Below are 21,869 nucleotides of genomic sequence, written 5' to 3'. Positions count from 1 at the left end.
TCTGCCATTTGCTGTCTTTGAGCCTCAGTTTCCTCACCGGGGGCTGAACTGGTTGGTCTCCTCTGATTCCTGTTATTCTGCCATAACAGCCTCTTCATTGGTCTCCCTGCTTCTTCCCCCACTAGTCCATGCTGATGCCATGTCCAGATTCTTCTGAAAATCAAGGCAAGCTCTAAAAATAGAGAGTTGGGGGCAGCTAGGTGGTGCAGTGGATAACGCACCAGTCCTAGATTCAGGAGGACCTGAGTTCAAATCTGGCCTCAGCCACTTGACACTAACTGTATAACCCTGGGCGAGTCACTTAACCCTCATTGCCCCAACCAAAAAAAAAGTACAGAGTTAACACTCTCTACTTTGTGTATTTTCCCCCTTTTATTCTTTTCCTCCCTTTTTTCTCTTTCCTCCTTTCTTAACTTTCTCTTTTCATCTGCCTCTGTTTTTGACCTTTCTTTCCTCTGAATGTCTTAGGTCTGCCAGTGGCTCCAAAGATTGCATTCAGGGCTACTGGATTTACAAATATTCCAGACCTGTGTAGCCAGCCCCTGCTTCACCTGCTGCTCCCCTTCTGCTTACTAAACACTGAGCATTCTTACTCTGCTTTGTTCAAAAGAAATGCTTTGCCCTCATTGCTAATGTTATGTTTTCTTTTTAATACCTTAATCTCCTTCTTTCAGTGACCAAGCTTGTAAAGGTCCAGCTCCAGGTATCAGAAATAGAAAGCATCAGTCATCAGTAACAGGTACAATTACAAATTTTTCATTTCCTTTTTTAAGCCAAAACACTTAATTGGGTATTACAGCTGATAATAACTCATATCTCTGCTCCCCTCCTGCAAAGATGGCCTAACACTACTGTTCTGATCCCTGTATGGTAGGAGCATTCTCTTTCTATAACTTAGGGTCTCTATCTGAGGCTCAGGGTGACTGTATTAGGAGAATCCAGCTAAAATGTAGAGAATGAAGCACTTCAGTACACCCATGCTGGGGTGGGGGAACCCTTTACACATACTAAGACCTTTTTGTTATCATGAATGTAGATAAATCTTGTATTTTATAATATTTCTTTTCAGATCCACTTACATTATGTTCAGACATAATCAGCAAAGAAGCTTCCAATTTTCAAAGAAATGGCAGTTATCCTAAAACACTGAATTTCAGGTGTTCAGGTAATTTTTTAAAAAAAATTAGAGTTGCTTCATAATTATGACAGTCCTAGATTATATCAGATAGTTATTTAGTTTTATCTTTTCAGAGCTACTAAATTTCACTTTTCTTCAACATATGAAATAAATCTCCTAGTCTCAAATTTAAAACTTTTTTTTTACAGGCTATTATCCCCTAATTCCATTCTCAGATCTAAACTTCTCTTACCAATCCAAACTGATGCCTTCTTTGTCTCTGAGCATCACTGGTCACTTTAGAAAACAATAAAAAAAATCCACTGTAATATGATAGGAGTGTGAATTTCTCAACAACTCCCCTTCCCTCTGATATAAATTCATGGAGGTTTTTCCCCCCGCATTGGTTTTTCTGAGCCAATGAATTAAAGAACCGAGCTCATTTTAATTACTTCTCTTTTTGGAACATCTGTCTTCTTTCTAACATGTACATCGTAACTTTATTAGATAAGAATTTTTTTCATATTTTTGAGCATATTGTAAAGGAATGTGTTCTGAATTATTCTGTAAACACTTCAGGCATACAAATATAAAACTTGTTTTCACTATTTCTAGTAAGTAGTATAATAATATATAGTAAACATTTTAAATTATTCCTTCTTTTGCCTTGACATTTTTGAGAAAAGAACATAGAAATCATTTATTCAACTCCACCTAATATCTTTTAAATAGTATTTTTTTCCAATTACATATGTGTAATTTAAAATTCTAAATGTGGTTTCTAATCTGTCCTCCCAGTTTGGGGGGAAACTGACTAAAATCACTGTTAAAACAAGTTTAGGTTTTTAAGGGTTTATTGAAAGATAGAAAGAGAAAGATTGAAAACAGAATTCCTACAGCCTTGCATTCCTATCTTTCCTCAATTCCTCTCTATAGTCCTTTCCTCAACTCTTCGGTGTAGTCCTCTCCTCAATTCCTCTGTTTAGTTCTCTGCCCTCACCACCAAGTCCAGAACCAAAAAAAGAGAGAACTCCTCCCCCAATGTCTGCTTCCGACTTCATGTGTCTCTCCCAGAAATGGGAGGCTCCTCAAGTTGATTAGCTGGTAGCCTTGATAGACAGTATCCATGAGCAAATGTCACTTCCTGACGCCAAGGAAAAGCCGCATGGCCTTGCCCTCAGAGGCATTCTCCTCGTGGTAGAGCTTTCCTATAGTAAGTCTCCAGCAGGTGGCGTCATTCCAATCATTACACATATAAAGATAGCTTTCAACATTCATTTTTGTAAGACTCTGAGTTCCAACTTTTTCCCCCTCCTTCCCTCCCCTCCCCTCTCCTGAAGCCAGAAAGCAATCTTATAGAGGTTATTCATTACAATCATGTTAACTATATTTCCACATTAGTCATGTTGTGGAAGAAGAATCAAAACAAAAGGGAAGAAGATGGTAGAGGAGAGTCTGTGACTCTCACAAGCTCACAATAAACCCGTCCACTCACTCCCAAATAATGCCATAAAAAAAACCCAAAGCAGCCTCACTCATATAAGAACAGTGAGACTATTTTCCAGCCAAAAAAAGGACAATTGAGATCACCTGCTGATCATGCTGAATGAGGAGCTCAGCACATGGCCCAGAACCACCCAAGAACAGATGCCTCTAAGGCTTCAGCACCAGCAGCCTCCTCTGAGGCTCTGCTCGCAGACTGGTGAAGGGGTTTGGTGGTTGTCCAGGGCGAAGTGGCTGTACTCTTCTACTGGAGTTGGGGTGAAGTGCCCTGGTCCTGAACTAGTGAGCTGAATCGAGTGGTGGTGGCCCAGTGAGGAAGGGGCACAGGCACACCAAGCTTCCAACTATAGAGAATCGGATTTCAATCAGATATCTACTTCTGGCTTGAGATGAGTTGTCAAAGAAAACAGTGGACAATAAACATATTCTTTGGGGGAGGGGTAGACCAGAATGCACCCTCAGAAGAAGATAATAACAAAATCAAAGCTCCAACATCCAAAGCTTCCAAGAAAAATTGAATTGGTCTCAGAGGCGTTGGAAGCACTCAAAAAGGGCTTTGAAGAGAAAGTAGGAAAGATAGAAGGAGAGAATGGAAAGAGAAATGAAAGCAATGCAGGAGAGTCATGAGAAAAAAATCAACAGCTTGAAAAGTCAAATGGGGAAGGAGATAGAAAAACTCTCTGAAGAAAATAATTGCCTAAGAATTAGGATTGAACAAATGTCATCATGAGTCTGCTAGGTGATACAGTGGACAAAGCACCAACCCTGAATCTAGGAGGCCCCAAGCTCAAACCCAGCCCCAGACATAAGCCACCCATCCTGCCTGCCCCACAAAAAACAAGGACAAATTCTTTACAGATATCATCCCTTCATATTCAATTCAAACAAATGGAAGCTGGTGACCTTATGAGAAACCAAGACACAGTAAAGCAAATCCAATTGAATGAAAAAATAGAGGGCAATATGAAATATCTCCTTGGAAAAACAGCTGACCTAGAAAATAGATCCAGGAGAGATAATTTGAAAATCATTGGTCTACCTGAAAATCATGACCAAAATAAGAGCCTAGACATCATCTTCCAAGAAATTGTAATGGAAAATTGCCCTAATATTCTGGAAGCAAAGGGTAAAATAGAAATTGAAAGAATCCACTGATCATCTCCAGAAAGAGATCCCAAAAGGAAAATTTCTAGGAATATTATAGCCACATTCCAGAGATCCCAGGTTAAGGAGAAGATATTACAAGCAGCTAGAAAAAAGAAATTAAAATACTGTGGAGCCACAGTCAGGATAACACAGGATTTAGCAGCTTCTACATTAAAGGACCAGAGGGCATGGAATATGATATTCCAGAAAGCAAAGGAACTGGGACTATAAAGTAACCTACCCAGCAAAACTGAGTACAATGTTTCAGGGGAAAAAATGGGACTTCAATGAAAAAGAGGACTTCTAGGCATTTGTAATGAAAAGACCTGAACTGAATAGAAAATTTGACTTTCAAATACAAGACCCTAGAGAAACATAAAAAGGGGTAAACAAGAAAAAGAAATCATGAGGGACATTAAAAGGTTAAACTGTTTACATTCTTACCTGAGAAGATAATAATTCCAACTCATAAGAACTCTCTCAGTATTAGGGAAGCTAAAAGGAATATACATGGACAGAGGGCACAGGTGTGAATTGAATATGGAGGGATGATATCTGTAAAGCATTTGTCCTTGTTTTTTGTAGGGCAGGCAGGATGGGTGGCTTATGTCTGGGGCTGGGTTTGGGCTCGGGCTCGGGCTCGGGGCCTCCTGGATCCAGGGCTGGTGCTTTGTCCACTGTATCACCTAGCAGACCCATGATGACATCTTTAAAATAAAGTTATGGGGTAAGAGGAATGCACTGGAAGAAAGGGAAAGGGAGAGGCAGAAGGGTATAAAAAAGCTCACATAAAATAAACAAGAAAAAGCTTATGGAGTAGAGGGGAAGATGGGAAAGGAGTGGGGGAGTGAGTAAGCTTTATTTTCATCAGAATTGGTTCAAAGAGTGAATAACAAATGCTCAAGTGGGTATAGTAATATATTTTGCCCTGAGGGAAAGTGGTAGGGGAAGGGGAAAAGGAGGGAGGAGAGGTGAAGGAAGGGAGGACGTATTGGGGCAGGGAGCAGTAAAAAGCAAAACACTTTTGAGGAGGGATAGGGTGAAAGAAGATAGAAAATGGAGTAAATATTGTAACAATTGGAGTGATGCCACCTGCTGGAGAGTTACTGTAGGAAAGCTCTGCCGTGAGGAGAAGGCGTCTGAGGACAAGCCATGTGGTCAGTTCCTTGGCATCAGGAAGTGATGTTTGCTTGTGGGTATTGTCTATCAGAGCTATCAGCCAATTAGCTTGGAGCTCTGTGTGCATGTGGATGGGATGTTCCTGGTTCCACAGGAGGCTCCCTCTCTTATTCTCTTTCATAAGGTCCTCAGTGGGGAGTGGAGCAGGAGACATGTGCTCCCTTTGATAGATAGATGAATCTAGGTCTCTTTCTCTCTTCACCAAATTCTTATTCTTCTTAATAAATGCTTAAAAGTCTAAACTCTTGCTAATGCTTATAATTTATTGGTGACCACTCATTAGATATTTTAGATAGTATAGCTAGATAGGCCCTTACGATATCAAGGGGAGGGAATAGGATAGAGGGTAATACAGTTAGCAATAGTAACTGTGAAAGAAATGATGAGCAGGATGATATGAGAAGGACATATGAAAAATGCAAACCATCAACAGAGGAAGAACTGATGGTATTTGAATACAGATTGAAGTATAATTTATTTGTTAGTTCCTCTTTTTAAAATTATTCTATTTTCTTTCACAACTTGACTAATGTGAAGATGCTAGGCATAACTGCACATGTATGACTTACGTTGAATTGCTTGATTCCATAGGGAGGGTTGAGGAGGGAGGAAGGAAGAAAATTTAGAACACAAAGATTTTTTTAAAAATCAGTGTGAAGAAATGATGAGCAAGCAGATTTCAGAGAAATCTGGAAGAACTCACATGACCTGATGCTGAGTGAGATGATCAGAACCAGGAGAACATTGTACACAGTATCAACAACATTGTATGTTGATGAATGGTGATATACTTAACTCTTGTCAGCAATACAGTGGTCCAAGACAGTTCCAAAGGACTCATGATGGAAAATCCTCTCCAAATCCAAATCCAAAAACAAAAACAAAAAAGAATTGTGGAAACTACATGCAGATTGAACCATGCTATTTCTACTTTTTTTTTCTTTTCCTTTTTTGAGGTTTTTCCCTTTTGCTCTTATTCTTCCTTCACAGCATGGCTAATGCAGAGATGTTTAGTGTGATTACATATATATATATATATATATATAAAACCTATATCAGATTGCTTGCTATCTTGGGGAGGAGGGAGGGAGGGAAAGGAGGGAGAAAAATTTGAAACTGGAAATCTTGTAAAAACAAATGTTGAAATCTAAAAAATAAATAAATAAATAAATAAAAATTAAAAATTAAAAAAATAATTAAAAATTTTAAACTTAATAAATAAAACAAAACAAAAAGGGAAAAACTACAAGAAAGAAGAAACAAACAAAAAACAGCAACAAAAGTGAAAATAGTCTACTTCCATCTGCATTCCGACTCCGTAGTTCTTTTTCTGGATGTTCTCCTTGACATTTCAATAGACTTCTCATAGTTTTTAGTCAGTGACCTCTCTCTTAAAACACTAGCTCCACGCCCAAACCCATATTCTCTCAGCAGATGTCTTTGCCTCTTGTTTGTAGAGAAGATCAATACTGTCCAGCATGAGTTCCTCTGCCTACCTCCATCATACAATAATATTTCCTTGTCAGCATATCCATGGTTTCATCCCTTTCACCAAGCTGAAGAAGAATTTCTTTTTTTCTTCTCTAAACTTGCCTTTACCTGTGTTTTAGACCTAAGCTTCTTAAACTGTGGGTTGCAACCCTATATAGGGTCATCTAACTAAATGTGGGGGTCATGAAAAATTTGGCAACAGTGAAAGGTTATGTATACCTAGTATATATAACTTGGGGTCATGTAAAATTTTTTGGGCAAAAATTGGTCTCAAGTAGAAAAAGTTTAAGAGGCCCTGCTATAGACCTCATCCTTTCCCTCGTTTTCCAGGAGCTCACTCACAATTAGTGAAGCAGTGTAATGAGGAAGAGAGTACTACCTTGGAGTCAGTAGACTAGAGTTCTAATCTTACCTTTTCCACTCCCTGACTTTGGAATGTCACATATTTTCTTTCAGCCTGTTTCCTTATGTTTTTTTTATTTAAAGATTGATTGATTGATTGATTGATTGATTTATCTATTTATTTTTGGTGAGGCAATTGGGGTTAAGTGACTTGCCTAGGGTCACACAGCTAGTAAGTGTAAAGTGTCTGAGGCTGGATTTGAACTCAGGTCCTCCTGAATCCAGGGCCAGTGCTCTATCTACTGCACCACCGAGCTGCCCCCTGTTTCCTTATCTTTAAAATGAAGGAATTGAATTCAGTAATCTCTGAGATCCCTTTCAGCTCTAATATTTGGTAATTCAGATCATTTCTTCCTTCCAGCATCTTCAGTTTCTTCTTACAGAATGTAAATTTCTTGAGGACAGAGACTTAAATTTTATCTTTGTATTCTTATTGCCTAGTTACAATGTCTAGTTTTTAGTCAGTATTTCATAGGTGGTGGAACAGATTGGATTGTCCTCAGACAATCCACTTTCCCTTCCACTTTCAAATATGTACAGGTCTGAGCTAGACCAAGGTGTACACAAAATATTTCTATCATTTACCTTTTGTTTAGCAAATTATGTAAATTTACCTTAAAAAAGTAATAATCAGCCTTTTTGTTTACATGTCCCTTTTCTCTTCTTTTTAAATATATTTTCCAGATTTTTGTTCTGTTTTTTACTTAGTTGCAATCAGTATATCATTCTTTTTATTCTGCTTTTAACTTGGCATTACTTTACATGTTTTCCATATTTCTTCATATTTTTCATATTTTTAATTTCTTGTGGTGGAACATTATTTCATTCTATTCATGCAGGAAAGAAGGAAGGAAATAAACATTTATTAAGCCCTACTATGGGATGGGCCAAAAGTTACAAAGGGGTTTCAATATTTAATAACTCCTTTTTTGTTTGTAATTTATAATACCATAGCATCATGTACAGAATATGTAGGAAATAAATTTATATTATGTATGAAAAATCAAATCAAATCAAATGGCAAAAAATAAAGAAAAAATCATTTTCAAAAAGTTATTGGGGGGCAGCTAAGTGGCACAGTGGATAAAGCACCAGCCCTGGATTCAGGAGTACCTGAGTTCAAATGCAGCCTCAGACACTTGACACTTGCTGTGTGACCCTTTGCAAGTCACTTAACCCCCATTGTCCCCCCACACACAAAAAAAGTTATTAAAACATTGTGACTTTTTACCTACCCTGTATATGTTAGGTATAGTGCTGAGTGCATTACAAATATTGTCTCATTTGATACATCACAGTTTTTTCAAATATTCCCCACTTGTACTGAATCTGGCTCATTGCCAGTTTTTTTTGCTAATACAAAGAATGCTATTAAAAAATTTCCCTACATGTAATTTTTTTCTTGTCCATCAATAACATCTCTAGTGTAGATCTCCAATGCAATTCCTGAATAAAATAGTATCAACAGACTTATGAATCTCCCCATATAATTCCAAGTAATTTCACAAAAATATTATATCAATTCATAACTTCAGCAGCATGTGCCTATTTTCCTATAGCATTACCAACATTGAATTGGAATGTGGGACACTTTAATCCAAGTTCACTGCTTTTCTTTCACTGTACTATTGTCACAAAAAGCATTGAATTTTACTGTTTTTAAGGATCTTTTACTCTCTTAATGGGTATAAGATAGTATCTCAGTTACTTTATTTTGCATTTCTGTAATTATTAATTAGCTTAAATACTTTCTCAAGTAGTTATTGATAATTTGTGTTTTTTTCTTTTGGAAACTGCTTGTAAACTTAGGGAAGTTATTTTCCTTTTTCATTCTTCAACTTCTTTATCCGTAAAATGAGGGGGCTTGTCTAGGTGATCTCTACAGTCTTTTTCATCTCTGATTCTTGTAAACTTATTGTAACTATTGGTCTTCCCACTTCTTCCCCAACTAATCAATACCACATAACTAATTCTAAATTATTTTTCTAAAATACCATTTTCATCATGCTACTTGATTCTTTTTAAAAAGTATTTTATTACTTTCCAGTTAGATATAAGGATAGTTTTCAACATTTGTTTTCACAGGATTTTTAGTTCCAAATTTTTTTTTCTCCCACCCTCCCTTCCCTCCCACCTCCCCAAGACGGAAAGCAGTCTGATATAGGTTGTATATGTACAATCGCATCAAACATATTTCTACATTAGTCATCTTGTGAAAGAAGAACCAGAGCACAAGGGGTAAAAAACAGTCCAAAAATAGAAGCAGTACGGTTCAATCTGCATTCATAATTCACAGTTCTTTTTTCTGATGTTGAGACTATTTTCTATTACGGATTCTTTGAAACTGTTTTGGATTGTTGCACTGCTGAGAAGAGCCAAGTCTATCCCTACTGTTCATCACACAGTGCTGCTGTTACTGTGTACAATGTCCCTCCTGCCTCTGCTCTTCTCAGTCAGCATCAGTTCATGTAAGTCCTTCCAGGTTTCTCTGAACTCCTCCTGCTCATAGTTTCTTACAGCACGATAGTATTCCATTGCATTCATATACCACAACTTGTTTAGCCATTCCCCTATTGATGGGCATTCCTTCTATATCTAATTCTTTGCCACCACAAAGAGAACTGCTATAAATATTTTTGTACATGTGGGTCCTTTCTCCTTTTCTATGGTCTCTTTGGGATACAGACCCAATAGTGGTACTACTGGGTGAAAGGGGATGAACAGTCCCATAGCCCTTTGGGAATGGTTCCAAATTGCTCTCTAGAATGGTTGGATCAGTTCACAGCTCCACCAACATTACATTAGTGTTCCGATTTTTCCACAGCTTCTCCAACATTTATTATTTTCCTTTTTTGTCATATTAGCCAATCTAATAGGTATGAGGTGGTACCTCAAAGTTGTTTTAATTTGCATTTCTCTGATCAATAGTGATTTAGAGCATTTTTCATATGGCAATAGATATGGTACTTGATTCTTAAGATTATTTCCCGTTGCCTCCTGCATCAGAATTAAACTCCTCTGACTTTCAAGATCCCCTTCTTATTTTTTCCTATCTCCCACCCCATTCTAATTGACTACTGTCAATATCCCTTCCGATTCAATAAGGCCATACCTAAAATATATTCTGTTAATTACTACCTCTCTGCTACTCTGATACTTATGGTCACAATCAGAATTTAGCACTCATTTGGATCTGGCTATTTGATGTATGTTTGCTTTATTTTCCCAACTAGATTCTAGATGGCTAAAGATGTTTTATATTTATTATGCATCTCCCCACAGCATTAGGCATGTATTAAGTATTCAGTAAATGTTGGTTACTTATCTACAAACATAATATGTGATCATAGTCACCTTATAATAAACATAATTAAGTACCTGATTGGGCTATAGTTACCATCCTAAATATCCTATTTTGCATTCATAGATTTGTAATTAGCTATTTTATGACATCTGTATATCATCTTAATGTGCTTTTTTTTAGGTTGCATAGAAGTAGGAAAATCCCTGAATAGCAGAAATTTTAGCAGGCTCTTGCACTCTTGCCCATTCCAATGTGATCGCCACAAAGTCATTCTGGAAGCTGAAGATAGATATAAAAGTGACCTAAGGAAATCACTTATCTTTAACAAAAGTAATTCAGCAGCTTTTAACTGTGTTTATGATAAAATTTTTAGACTGGATTTAGCTTCTAAACTATGAAATATGTTAATGCTAAGGGGGAAAATGTTATTGAAAAGAAAACCTGTTTCTGAGCAGGTAGAGATTTTTTTAAAGTCCTGGGCAATAATTTTAGTCTTTTTGGATCGTTTTAAAATTCTTAACTTGCCTAAAGTTTTCAATGTAAAATATAGGTCTACATTAAATATGTATTTTATATATTTTACTATATGGAATTGACAAGTGATTCTTCATATGAATACTCTAAAGATTCTCTAAATAATTCTTATATTTTGCAGAGATACTTTTGACCCCACGTAAAAAAGGGATATTTGGTAGTGAATCTTCTACAAATGAAGAAAGTAATAATTTCCAAGACAATTTACAAAGTGAGTTCTGAATTTTTTTTAATTTTTGAGTTCTGAATTCTTAAAAATAAAATCAAGTTTTTCTGTTGCAGGTCTTTCCCTTGGGAAAGAAAAGAGCAGATGACTGATATGGAGATATTCTCATGTGCTTTAAGTCCCAGTTTCCTGTGGAAATTGTACTAGATAGATAATCTTTAAGATTCCTTCTGGTTATGAACCTATGAATGATGAATAATAATGACTTGCATTTAGATAACCAACAGTTGAAGCCAGATTTTCTGACTGTAAATTCAAAATTCTAACATTCAATAACCCTCATCTTTTTCTTTAAGCATCTTCATTCTCTTTTTATCTATAGGTTCCTTCCACTTTAAAATAAGCACTGCACATCATGGCAATACAAAAATTACTGTGCAGTGAAGCATTTATTGGTTCACTGTTTTCAGATCCAGTGATTATATAAAGACCACTATGATAAGGAAATAATGCTAATAATAAGAGCTGACATCCATGTAATGTTCTACAGCTTCCAATGTACATTGTAAAGCACAATGTACTTTCTTCTTAATAATCCTCTGCTGTAGGTAGTGCAAATATTATTATCCCCATATTGGAGATGAGGACATTGTGGCTCAGAGAATAACAAGCTAGGAAGTGGCAAGCTGGGAGTAGAATGCACATCCTCTGGCACTGTTTCCAGGGATCTTTCTTCTGTAGCATACTGATAATATGTGGCATTTACTGCTGTGCACTCTTTTCCTGCAGTCCTCAAATTACTGAATTACTCTAAAACTCAATTAGTGTGTTTACATCTGAATAAAATAATGAACTATTGTTGTCTATTACATTATATTCTTATCATTAAGAGTCCTAAATTTGATGAAAAACATACTATAAAGAAAAACTTTCCACATATATTTTCCCCTTTTGTTCCCACTCCACTTGGGCCTACTTTTTATCTACCACTTTCTAATTCATATCTGTTTAGTTCATTAATAGTTAGTATTTGAGAAGATTACTTAGGGAATGTGTTAAGAAAAAAGAGAACTGTGTTAAAAATAAAAATAACCATGTTTTTACATTTTTAAAATTTTTTTATTATGAACCTGATATTGACACATGAACATTTCCCTATTCAAAGAAGAAGAGGATTCATGGTGTCATTGTATATGACTCTCACTCTCCCTTAACAATCTTCCCGCCCCCCAAATAATATGCTTCCCTTGTAACAAATAAATGTAGTCCAGCAACACTAATTCCCCGATTGCCCATGTCTCATTCTGAACCTTGAATTCATCACCTCTCTTCTAAGAGGTGGGAAGCATGGTTCATTAATCAGTCTTCTGTAGTAGTGAGTGGTCATTTCATTCATCATTGTTCTTACACAATTCTCATTTGGTTTCCTTTATAGTGTAGTGGTCATTTTATCATTTATTCTTCCTTCTTTTTGCATCAAGTTCATATGTCTTCTACCCAGGTTTTGCCAAACTGACCCCTTTGCTCATTTTTATGACTCTATAATATTCCATTACATTCATGTGCCATGATTTATTCATCTATTTACCAACTGATGGACACCAGCATGATTCATAGTCTTTTGCCACAATGCAAAGTGCTGTCGTAAGTATTTTTGTACGTAATGGGTCCTTTCCTTTTTTCTTTGATCTCTGGGTTATTTGCCTCAGAGCTTTATTGCTGGGTCAAAGGCTAGGCCCAGTTTAGTGAATTTTAGGGTGTAGTTCCAAATTGTTTTCTAGAATGATTATATCAGTTTGCAGTACTATTAACAGTGCATTAGTGTACCTCAACACTTGTTATTTTCCTCTAATCTGTCCCAATCTGATCGCTGTGAGGTTGAACTTTAGAGTTGTTTTAATTTGTATTTCTCTCATTTTTAGTGATTTGGAGCATTATTTCATGTCTGTTAACAGGTTGGATTTCTTCTTTTGAGAGCTACCAGTTCCTCTTTTGACTCTTTACTTCTTAGGGAATGCTTCTGCTTCTTAAATATTTGTATACATTTCCTATATGTCTAGGAAATCTAATCTTTATCAGAGACAGTTACAAAGATTGTTTTTCCAGTTAACTATTTCCTGATCTATACTACAGTGGTTTTATTTGTGCAAAAACCTTCAAATTTATGTAATCAAAATTGTTCATTTTATTTCCTATGATCCTCTCTTATCTTTTATTTAGTCAAGAACCTTTCTTCTGTCTATGATTGTGAAAAGTCTCTGCTCTTCTAATTTGTTTATTTATTTATTTATTTTTTTTGATGAGGCAATTTGGGTTAAGTGACTTGCCCAGGGTCACACAGCTAGTAAGTGTTAAGTGTCTGAAGCTGGATTTGAACTCAGGTCCTCCTGAATCCAGGGCCAGTGCCTTTTCCACTGTGCCACCTAGCTGCCCCCCCCCAATTTGTTTATGACATGAACTTTCATAGCTAGGTCCTGTATCCATTTGGAATTTATTGTGGTATATGGTATATGATGTTTGTCTTAACTATTTTCTGTCATACTGCTTTCCAGCATCCCCAGTAGTTTCAAACTAGTAATCTTTATTCTAGGAGTTGTAGCCCTTGGGTTTATCAAATACTGTGTTGCTTTGTTTGATTCCTTCTGGGTCTTGTATATTCAATTTGTCTAAGAAAGGCCTCTTTGAGAAGGTGGGGAAAATGGATAGCTAGGTCCTGATTAATGCAAATAATGAATCCCCTGAAGTGGTCATTAGGATAGAACTAATTATCCATATTTTACATAATTATAACTAAATAGTTTGAATTCAAATACATGTAACCACTTCAGGGGATTCATTATTTGCACTAATTGGGACCTAGCTGTATCAGTGGATACATGTTCTTGGTTATAGTTGTGGATTGTATTTGGGATGAACTAACCCATAAGATAGAGGAAGATTGAAGTATATATTAGAAAGCAGATTTGAACAATGTGATGTTTACAATTGAACCATAAGGATTTATATAGAGTTATGTGAAGATCTGGAGTACAATTTATTATGATTTAAGTGAACTTTTAAAAAGCAGAAATAGCAAAGTAAAGCAAGGTAAAAATAGATATGGTCAAAAGAAACCAACAGGAAAACAACATGTTGCTTAAGGACACAAGAAGTGAGGCAGCAAGGTGGCTCAGTGATAGAACCCTGATTGATTGTATACTTTGCAACCAATGGTGAAGAAACTCCATACAAACAGTCAAAACAAGACCTGGGGCTGACTGTGGCTCGGATCATGAACTTATTGCAAAATTTAGACTTAAATTGAAGAAAGTAGGGAAAACCATCAAACTGTATAGGTATGACCTAAATAACATCCCTCATGAATATGAGGTAAAATTAATGAATAGATTTAAGGAATTAGATCTGGTAGAGTACCTGAAGAACTATGGAAGTTCACAGTATTGTACAGGAGGCAGCAATAAAAAACCCCAAAGAAAAAGAAGAGCAAGAAAACAAAATGGTTGTTTGATGAGGCTTTACACATAGTTGAGGAAAGAAAGAAAGAGAAGGGAAAGATACACTCAAATAATGCAGAATTCCAGAGGATAGCAAGGGGAGATAAGGTTTTCTTTAATAAGCAATGCAAAGAAATAGAAGAAAACAATAGAATAGAAAAGGCAAAAGATCTCTTTGAGAATATTAGAGATAACTAGGGAATGCTTCATGAAAAATGTTTCATGTATGATAAAAGGCAAAAATGGTAGGGACTTAACAGAAATAGAAGACATTAAAAAGTGGCAAGAATATACAGAAGAACAATCTTAACATCACTGATAACCATGATAATGTGGTTACTGGTCTAGTGCCCTTAATCTATCACTTCTCTGTCAGGAGGCATGTAGCATGCTTCATCATCAGCCCTCTGGAATCTTGTTTCATTGCTGTAGCCAAGTTGTTTGTCTTTATGATGTTGTAATTGTATATCAATTGTTCTCCTAGTTCTGCTCATTTCACTCTGCATCACTCCAAACAGTTCTTCCCAAGTGCCTCTGAAATCATCCCTTTTGTCATTTCTTATGGCACCATAGTATTTCATTACACTCATATACAATAATTTGTTCAATCATTCCCAATCAATGGGCACCTACTTGGTCTATAATTCTTTGTCACCACAGAAAGAGCTACTATAAATATGTTTGAACACATGGGTCCTTTTCACTTTTCCTCTTATCTTTTTGGTATTTGACCTAGTAGCAATTTTGCTGGGTTAAAGGTTTGAGCAGTTTAGTTATTTTGGGGGTATAGTACCAAATTGTCTTCCAGAATAACTAGGCCAATTCACAGCTTCATCAACAGTGCATTAATGTGCCCTTTTCCCCAAACCTCCTAGAACATCCAGTTTGAGATGTACAAAAGAGTTGGTGATTAGAGACTAAAATTCATGTAAGAGATTCAGACTGAATATATAGATCAGGAAATCGTTTGTATAGAGATAAGTTATTGAATCTTGAGCTTATTTCAAGGTTCTGCATAGTTGCCATCTCCTACACTGAACTTTTCCTGATGCTCCCAATTTTTAGTCCTCTCTCCTCAGTTTAAAAAAAAATAGTTTCTCTCTATATGTTTTATCCCTCCAATAGAATGCATTCTCCTTGAGGGTGGGAGTTCTTTTTTTTTTTTTTTTTTTTTTGCCTTTGTGTCCCCAGGGACTGTGCTTTGCACATAGTGGGCATTTAATAAATGTTTGTTGAATGGTACATCTTTTATACCACTTCTTGCAAGCAAGTCATCATCAGCATTGCTCTATGGCCTCCTTCCAACCCCTATTCATTTCTTTGTTGCCCTTTGGGTCACCTACAATTTTGAATCTTCTGAAGATCATCATGTACCATGACTCATTCCATGTATATCATTACTGGTACAATATCGCTATTAAAAAGATGGATTTTTATATCACTGAAAGCACTGCACAATTTCTCAAATACAGTCCAGTGTGCTCTCTTTTTCCTTTTAATTCTCGACCCAACTCATTGTTCAATATGTCAGTGCCAGTGGCCCATCCAAGTGCATATCACAATCTGAGCAATATGCATTCGTCATCTACATTTTTCTTATGAGTATTTTTAGGCTGATCTCTTTTGAGTGTCATCAATTTATTTCATTGGGGGTGGGGTCAGTAGTATTCAGAGATCTGATGAAATCTGTCATCTGCAAAATGGAGCACTTGGAGCAACTCCCCTTCTTTTAGGAATTGCTCTTCCATTCAGACTCTGCATGGCACATGCTTCATAACATTGGTGAACTTTAGGTAAGCACATATGCCCTTGTTTTATGACTTGATTTATACTAATAAGCTAGAATCTTTAAACAAAGTAATCTTCATGATTACTTTTAACAAGGAATCATTTATTAAGGGCATGAAAATCAAAATAGCTGAAGCAAGGCACTCAGAGGCAGCTTGTGCCAGGCAATTCAGACCACCATCACCTTGACCTATATCACCTCTCAGACCCAGATAGAGACAGTCCAGGGCCTTGATCCCAAGACCCTTGGGAATAGCAGGGCCTTTGAGCTTAGTGATCCCAGCCACCATTCTGGGAAGCCACCCCTGTGGAGGCACAATCTGGCATCTGTTTCTGCAGATGCTACAGCCATAGTTCCTGAAGACCCAGAAAGGAAGGTTCTTGCCATCAAAGTCTTTGGCTCTGTCAAATGGTTCAACATTAGAAACAAATGCCATTTTTATCAGTGAACATGACATTAAAGAAGATGCATTACTGTCAGTTTTGCCCCTATGGCTAAGGGCATTGGGACTTTTCCATTTAACTTGTCCCAAAACCTTCCCTATGAATTTTCTTCTCTGTTTGAATGTGAGCTCCTTGAGACCAGGGCTTGTCTCATTTTTCTGTTTGTATTCCTAGCACTTAGTATTCTGCTTTGCACATTGTAAGTGCTTAATCAATGATTCTAGTCATTCATTCATTCATTCTGGGAATCTATGGCTTTCGATTCTGGTTCAGATCTGTGATTTCTTTGGTATAGAGGAATTTCTGATGAGGAAATCTCTGCCAACTCTTCTTCAACTCATCATCTTAGAGAGTTTCCTGGGGCACTGACGAGTTACATGATTTTTCCACATGCTTGAAAGACACCTTGTTGAAGGAGGGTCTCTAAGACGGAATTTTGGTTCAGTCAGTCAGCTGCTTTTTTATAATCGATAGACAACCCAGTGTGATTTTGTAATCTTTATTCCATTCATTTAGTTGTCTGACTTTGAATATGTAGTCTGCTATGGGAAATTATCTTCTGAAAACTTGCCTTTTCATCTTTTTAAAAAATAAATAGTTGAGGGGCTGCTAGGTGGTGCAGTGGATAGAGCACCGGCCCTGGAGTCAGGAGTATCTGAGTTCAAATCCGGCCTCAGACACTTAACACTTACTAGCTGTATGACCCTGGGCAAGTCACTTAACCCCAATTGCCTCACCTAAAAAAATAGTTGATGGCCTGAACACATACTGTTTTTGAAGTTATTTTCATTGGCTTTTTCCAATCAGTTAAGATATAATCAGTTTCATTTTTTGCATAATTGTGTTATTTGGTGCTTGGCGTGTGATTATATTCAGGCATGATGCTTTCAAATAATCTATGAACTTTTGGCCTCTTTTATTTCTTAATCCTGAATCATATTTTCCAGTATTTCTTGCAATCTTTCCTGATGTCAACCTGCACATTTTAGTTCAGTGTCAAGGTATATTTTAGTTTTAAAAATCTCAGGTGTGGGCAGCTAGGTGGCGCAGTGGATAAAGCACCAGCCCTGCATTCAGGAGGACCCCAGTTCAAATTTGACCTCAGGCACTTGACATTTACTAGCTGTGTGACCCTGGGCAAGCCACTTAACCCTCATTGCCCCACAAAACAAAACAAACAAAAGATCTCAGGTCCTTCATAGACTTTTTCTATTTATCTTCTATAATGGATGTTGGCCTATAGCCTTCAATTATTTTAGTAAAAACATTATTGTTGGATCAAAGAGTATGCACAGTTTTCTAGCCCTTTGAGTTAATTCCAAATTGCTCCCCAGAATAGTTTACTACTCTACTAATGGTATATTTGTGTCTCAGTTTTTCTACTTCCTCTCCAACATTTGTGATTTCCCTTTTCTGTCACATCCAATCTGGTGGGTATGAGCTGGTACCTCAGAATTGTTACACTTTGCATTTCTCCAATCAATAGTGATTCAGATCATTTTTCGTATGACTACAGATAGCTTTGATTCCTTCTTCTGAAAACTGCCTGTTCCTATCCTTTGACAATTTATCAACTGGGGAATAACTCATATTCTTAGAGATTTAACTTAGTTCTTTATATAGTTGATGAATGAGGCCTTTATCAGAAAAATTTGCTGCAAAAATCCTCCCCCCACTGGTTTCCTGTTTTCCTTCTAATTTTGGCTGCACTGTACTTGTTTGTACAAAACCTTTTTAATTTAATGTCTTCAAAATTATCCATTTTACTTCCCACAATGCTCTCTGTCTCTTGTTTTCATAAAATCTTCCCTTATCCATAGAGCTGGCAGGTAAGATATTCCATGCTCCCCTAATTTATGATATTACCCTTTATGTCTAAATCATGTTCCCATTTTCACTTTATCTTGGTATCTAGTGTGAGATGTCCATCTATATGTAGTTTCTATCAAACTGCTTTCCATTTTTCTGAGCAATTTTTGTCATATAGTGAGTTCTTCTCTTCAAAGTTTGGATCTTTGCCCAATTCTAATTTTTAAGGAAATTTTTTGTGTCTCTTTTTCCATTTGACCAATTCTGTTTTATAAGGAGTTCTTTTCTTAAGTGAATTTTTGTGCCTCTTTTACTATTAGGCCAATTCTGTTTTTAAGGTGTTATTTTCTTCAGCATTCTTTGTGCTTCTTTAACTAAGCTATTAATTCTCTTTTCACAATTTTCTTGCATTACTCCCATTCTCTCCCCTGCTCAAATTTTCCTCTACTACTCATAACTTTCTTTAACTCTTCCAGGAATTCTTGCTGGGCTTGGGTCCAATTAGCATTTTTCCTTGAGTCTTTGTTTGCAGCTGTTTTCATATTGTCTTCTTCTGAGTTTATGTCTTGGTCTTTCCTGCCACCGTGGCAGCTTTTTATAGTAACATTCTTATCATTGTTATTTGCTCATTTCCCACCATATTTCTTGACTTTGAAGTTTATGTTAAGGTTGGGCTCTACTTACCTGTGGGTGGGGAGGCACTGTCCCAAGCTTAAGACTTTTTCATATTACTATTTTCAAAGCTAGTTCTGGGGGTCTCAAAGTTTTTGGTGCTTCCAAGGTGATGTGATCCAGGGAGAGGTGTGGTCATTCCTCTCCTAGTTTGCACTAGAAAGGGCCCCTGCTTCCCTGCAGCCACAAGTTCTAGTGCTGCCTTCTGTCTTAGAACTGTGACCAGGGTCCCTGCTTCCTTCTGAAAGACCGTAAGCACTCCTCTCCTCCCTGGAATTGTGACCCAGAACTGCATATAGGCAATAGAGTTACCAGCCAGTGCCAGCTGCATCTAGTGCCAGTAAAGGGTCCCTTATACTCTCTTTCTGACCAGTTGTCTGACTTCCTCACCTTGTCTGGGCTTAGGGTTACTGAAGCTGCTGCTGCTGTCACAGCTACCTCCAATGCCCACTGCTGGGCATGTTGTTACTTCTGTGCTCTGGGCCAACTCCCACCCTGGCATCACAGACCGCTCCTATAGTCCTCCTAGGTTGTCCTAGGCTAGATAAACATTTCACTCTGACCTTTTCTTGGTTCTGCCACTCCAAAATTCAATTGGAGGTGTTATATTAAAGTTGTTTGGAGGAGTATTGGGAGAGTTCAGCTGGGTGGCTGCCTCTCCTCTGCCATCTAATAGTTATTTCCTTAATATTGGTTATTATCTGTTGGCTTTTACTTACCATGAAGACTGTAGGGGGGATGACCTAGTGTCCCAGGTTTCTTGTTGCCTTTGTGCTCACAATGAAACCACTCAGACTAGCTTTTTTTACCTTCCTCTGGGAGAACTTGTGAGCCATCCTACCATGTGCCTAGAACTTCTTTATGTCTTTTATTATATTTATAGTGAAAATGTAGTTTATCAACTCTCCTATTGTTGAATAAAGAACTCATTAATGGTGCCAAAAGTTAAGCAGTTATAGTTGTCATAATTTGTGTGATTACTTCTTTTCTGTTGTTTCTGCCCTCATGGGACTGTTATTAATTGTTCACTTGAATTGAACAGAATTTTAAAAATAATTTAACATTTGAGTGACATATTTTTACATGGTGATCAGCATAGCAACTTTCATTCAGCCATTTTAGTTCATATTGAGTGCCTACCATGTGCATGGTGCTATGCTAGGTATTATGGATTTTTCTAGTCTCCAAGTCATTGACTAAGAGTATGTTACAGTAATAATTCTTTCAGACCTTAGAATACTAGGAATGCCCGCTTTCTTTTCAGGAAGCGACTTCCCACGTTGGAGTGAATCTTGCTCATTAAGTGTTAGTTATGAATTATACAAACTGTATAAAAGACTGATAAATGTAATTCCAATTAATTACAGAGAAATGAAGATTTTGTAGAAATTTGTCTGAAGAAAAAGATATCCTTTGCGTGGAATAAAGAAGATGGGAAATCACGGCAATCCAATTTGGGGGTCTTATTCAGTTTCTAAACGTTGGACAGCTGTAAATATTGCTTGTGCCTACACTGGTTATATTCTGGCCCTGTTAGAAGAAGTTAAACACTTTTTCCTTCCAAATAAATGAAATGAAAATGTGAAAAGTCTTAAGTGATTACTAAATGAAATGTTTAGACCTCTACCTAAATATGTAGCTAGCCTAAGTTTCTAGCTTCTTTAATCATTTCTAGTTCTCTCAGTCTCATTTTGTATCTGCTTCTTCATTCTTTAAAACTGTGCATTTATTTTGCTTAGTCCCAGATAGAGAACTTGTACCAGTGGGAAGAAATTATGTAGAGGCTATAGATATAGAACAGAGGCAGCTAGATGGCTCAGTGGATAGAGTGCTGGCCTTGGGGTCAGGAAGATCTGAGTTCAAATCCAGCCTCACACAAAAGGAATGCTTAAAACACAAAAGAATCATAAAGGCACATTAATAATACTTAAAATACATCCCAATAATCTGTCACCTCTGTCATACTCTCCTGGAAGGTAAAGATTTCCGGGAAAATTGTGGGACTAAATAGCCATTTCCCATTCTCTTCTGATATGTATCATCCAAGCAACTTCAAGGTCTCAGTTTTTTGGCCAGCCAATCATGGCTTGGGCTTTCTTTCTTTGTTTTTCCCTCTAGAATAATTTATTTTATCATTTGTGTTTTCATTTAATTATTTTAAAAAATAAACATTTTTATTTAAAGTTTTGAGTTCTAAATTCTATCCCTCCTTCTCTCCCTCCTTCCCTTCCCCTCTGCCTGAATCAGTAAGCAGTTATGAAAAACATTACCTTATTAGTCATTTCTGTATAAGAAAACTTGAATAAAAGAAAAAATGAAAGAAAGTGAAAAACAGCCTGCTTCAGTCTGTGTTCAATCAATATCAGTTCTTTCTTTGGAGGTGGATAGTGTGCTTCATCATTGGTCCTTTGGGATTGTCCTGGATCATTGTATTGCTGAGAATAGTTAAGTCATTCACAGTTCTTCATCAAACAGTATTGCTGTCACTGTGCACAATGTTCTCCTGATTCTGTTCACTTCACTATATATCAGTTCACATAAGTCTTTTCAGGCCTTTCTGAAATCATCCTGCTTGTCATTTCTTATAACACAGTTAATATTCCATTACAATCACACCACAGCTTGTTTAGACATTCCACAATTGATGGGAATCCCTTTGATTTCCATTTCTTAGCCACCCCAAAAAGAGCTGCTATAAATTTTTTTATACAAATTGATTCTTTTAGGAACAATTTAGGATGTCTTTGTGATATAAACGACCTGGGCTTTCTTAACCCTTAGAGCTGTAGTACTCTCCTAGAAGTGGTCCTCGCTCCCAAG

The 21,869-nt window shown here is 36.9% G+C and overlaps 1 protein-coding gene across 1 annotated transcript in view; it reads left to right on the top strand.

Moving 5' to 3' along the window:
- TERB1 (telomere repeat binding bouquet formation protein 1) overlaps positions 1 to 20,855 on the top strand; it is a 51,497-nt gene extending 30,642 nt beyond the window's left edge. The window contains exons 14-18 of the mRNA XM_043981187.1: positions 675 to 739; positions 1,070 to 1,165; positions 10,323 to 10,472; positions 10,798 to 10,887; positions 20,417 to 20,855. Of these exons, the coding sequence (XP_043837122.1) occupies positions 675 to 739; positions 1,070 to 1,165; positions 10,323 to 10,472; positions 10,798 to 10,887; positions 20,417 to 20,424 (409 nt within the window). The 3' untranslated portion in view covers positions 20,425 to 20,855. The remainder of the gene's footprint in view (positions 1 to 674; positions 740 to 1,069; positions 1,166 to 10,322; positions 10,473 to 10,797; positions 10,888 to 20,416) is intronic.
- Positions 20,856 to 21,869: the final 1,014 nt, after the last annotated feature.

This window comes from Dromiciops gliroides, chromosome 2 (genome assembly GCF_019393635.1).
Source record: "Dromiciops gliroides isolate mDroGli1 chromosome 2, mDroGli1.pri, whole genome shotgun sequence".
Lineage (NCBI taxonomy): Eukaryota > Metazoa > Chordata > Mammalia > Microbiotheria > Microbiotheriidae > Dromiciops > Dromiciops gliroides.
This window is presented reverse-complemented; position numbering and strand designations above follow the sequence as displayed.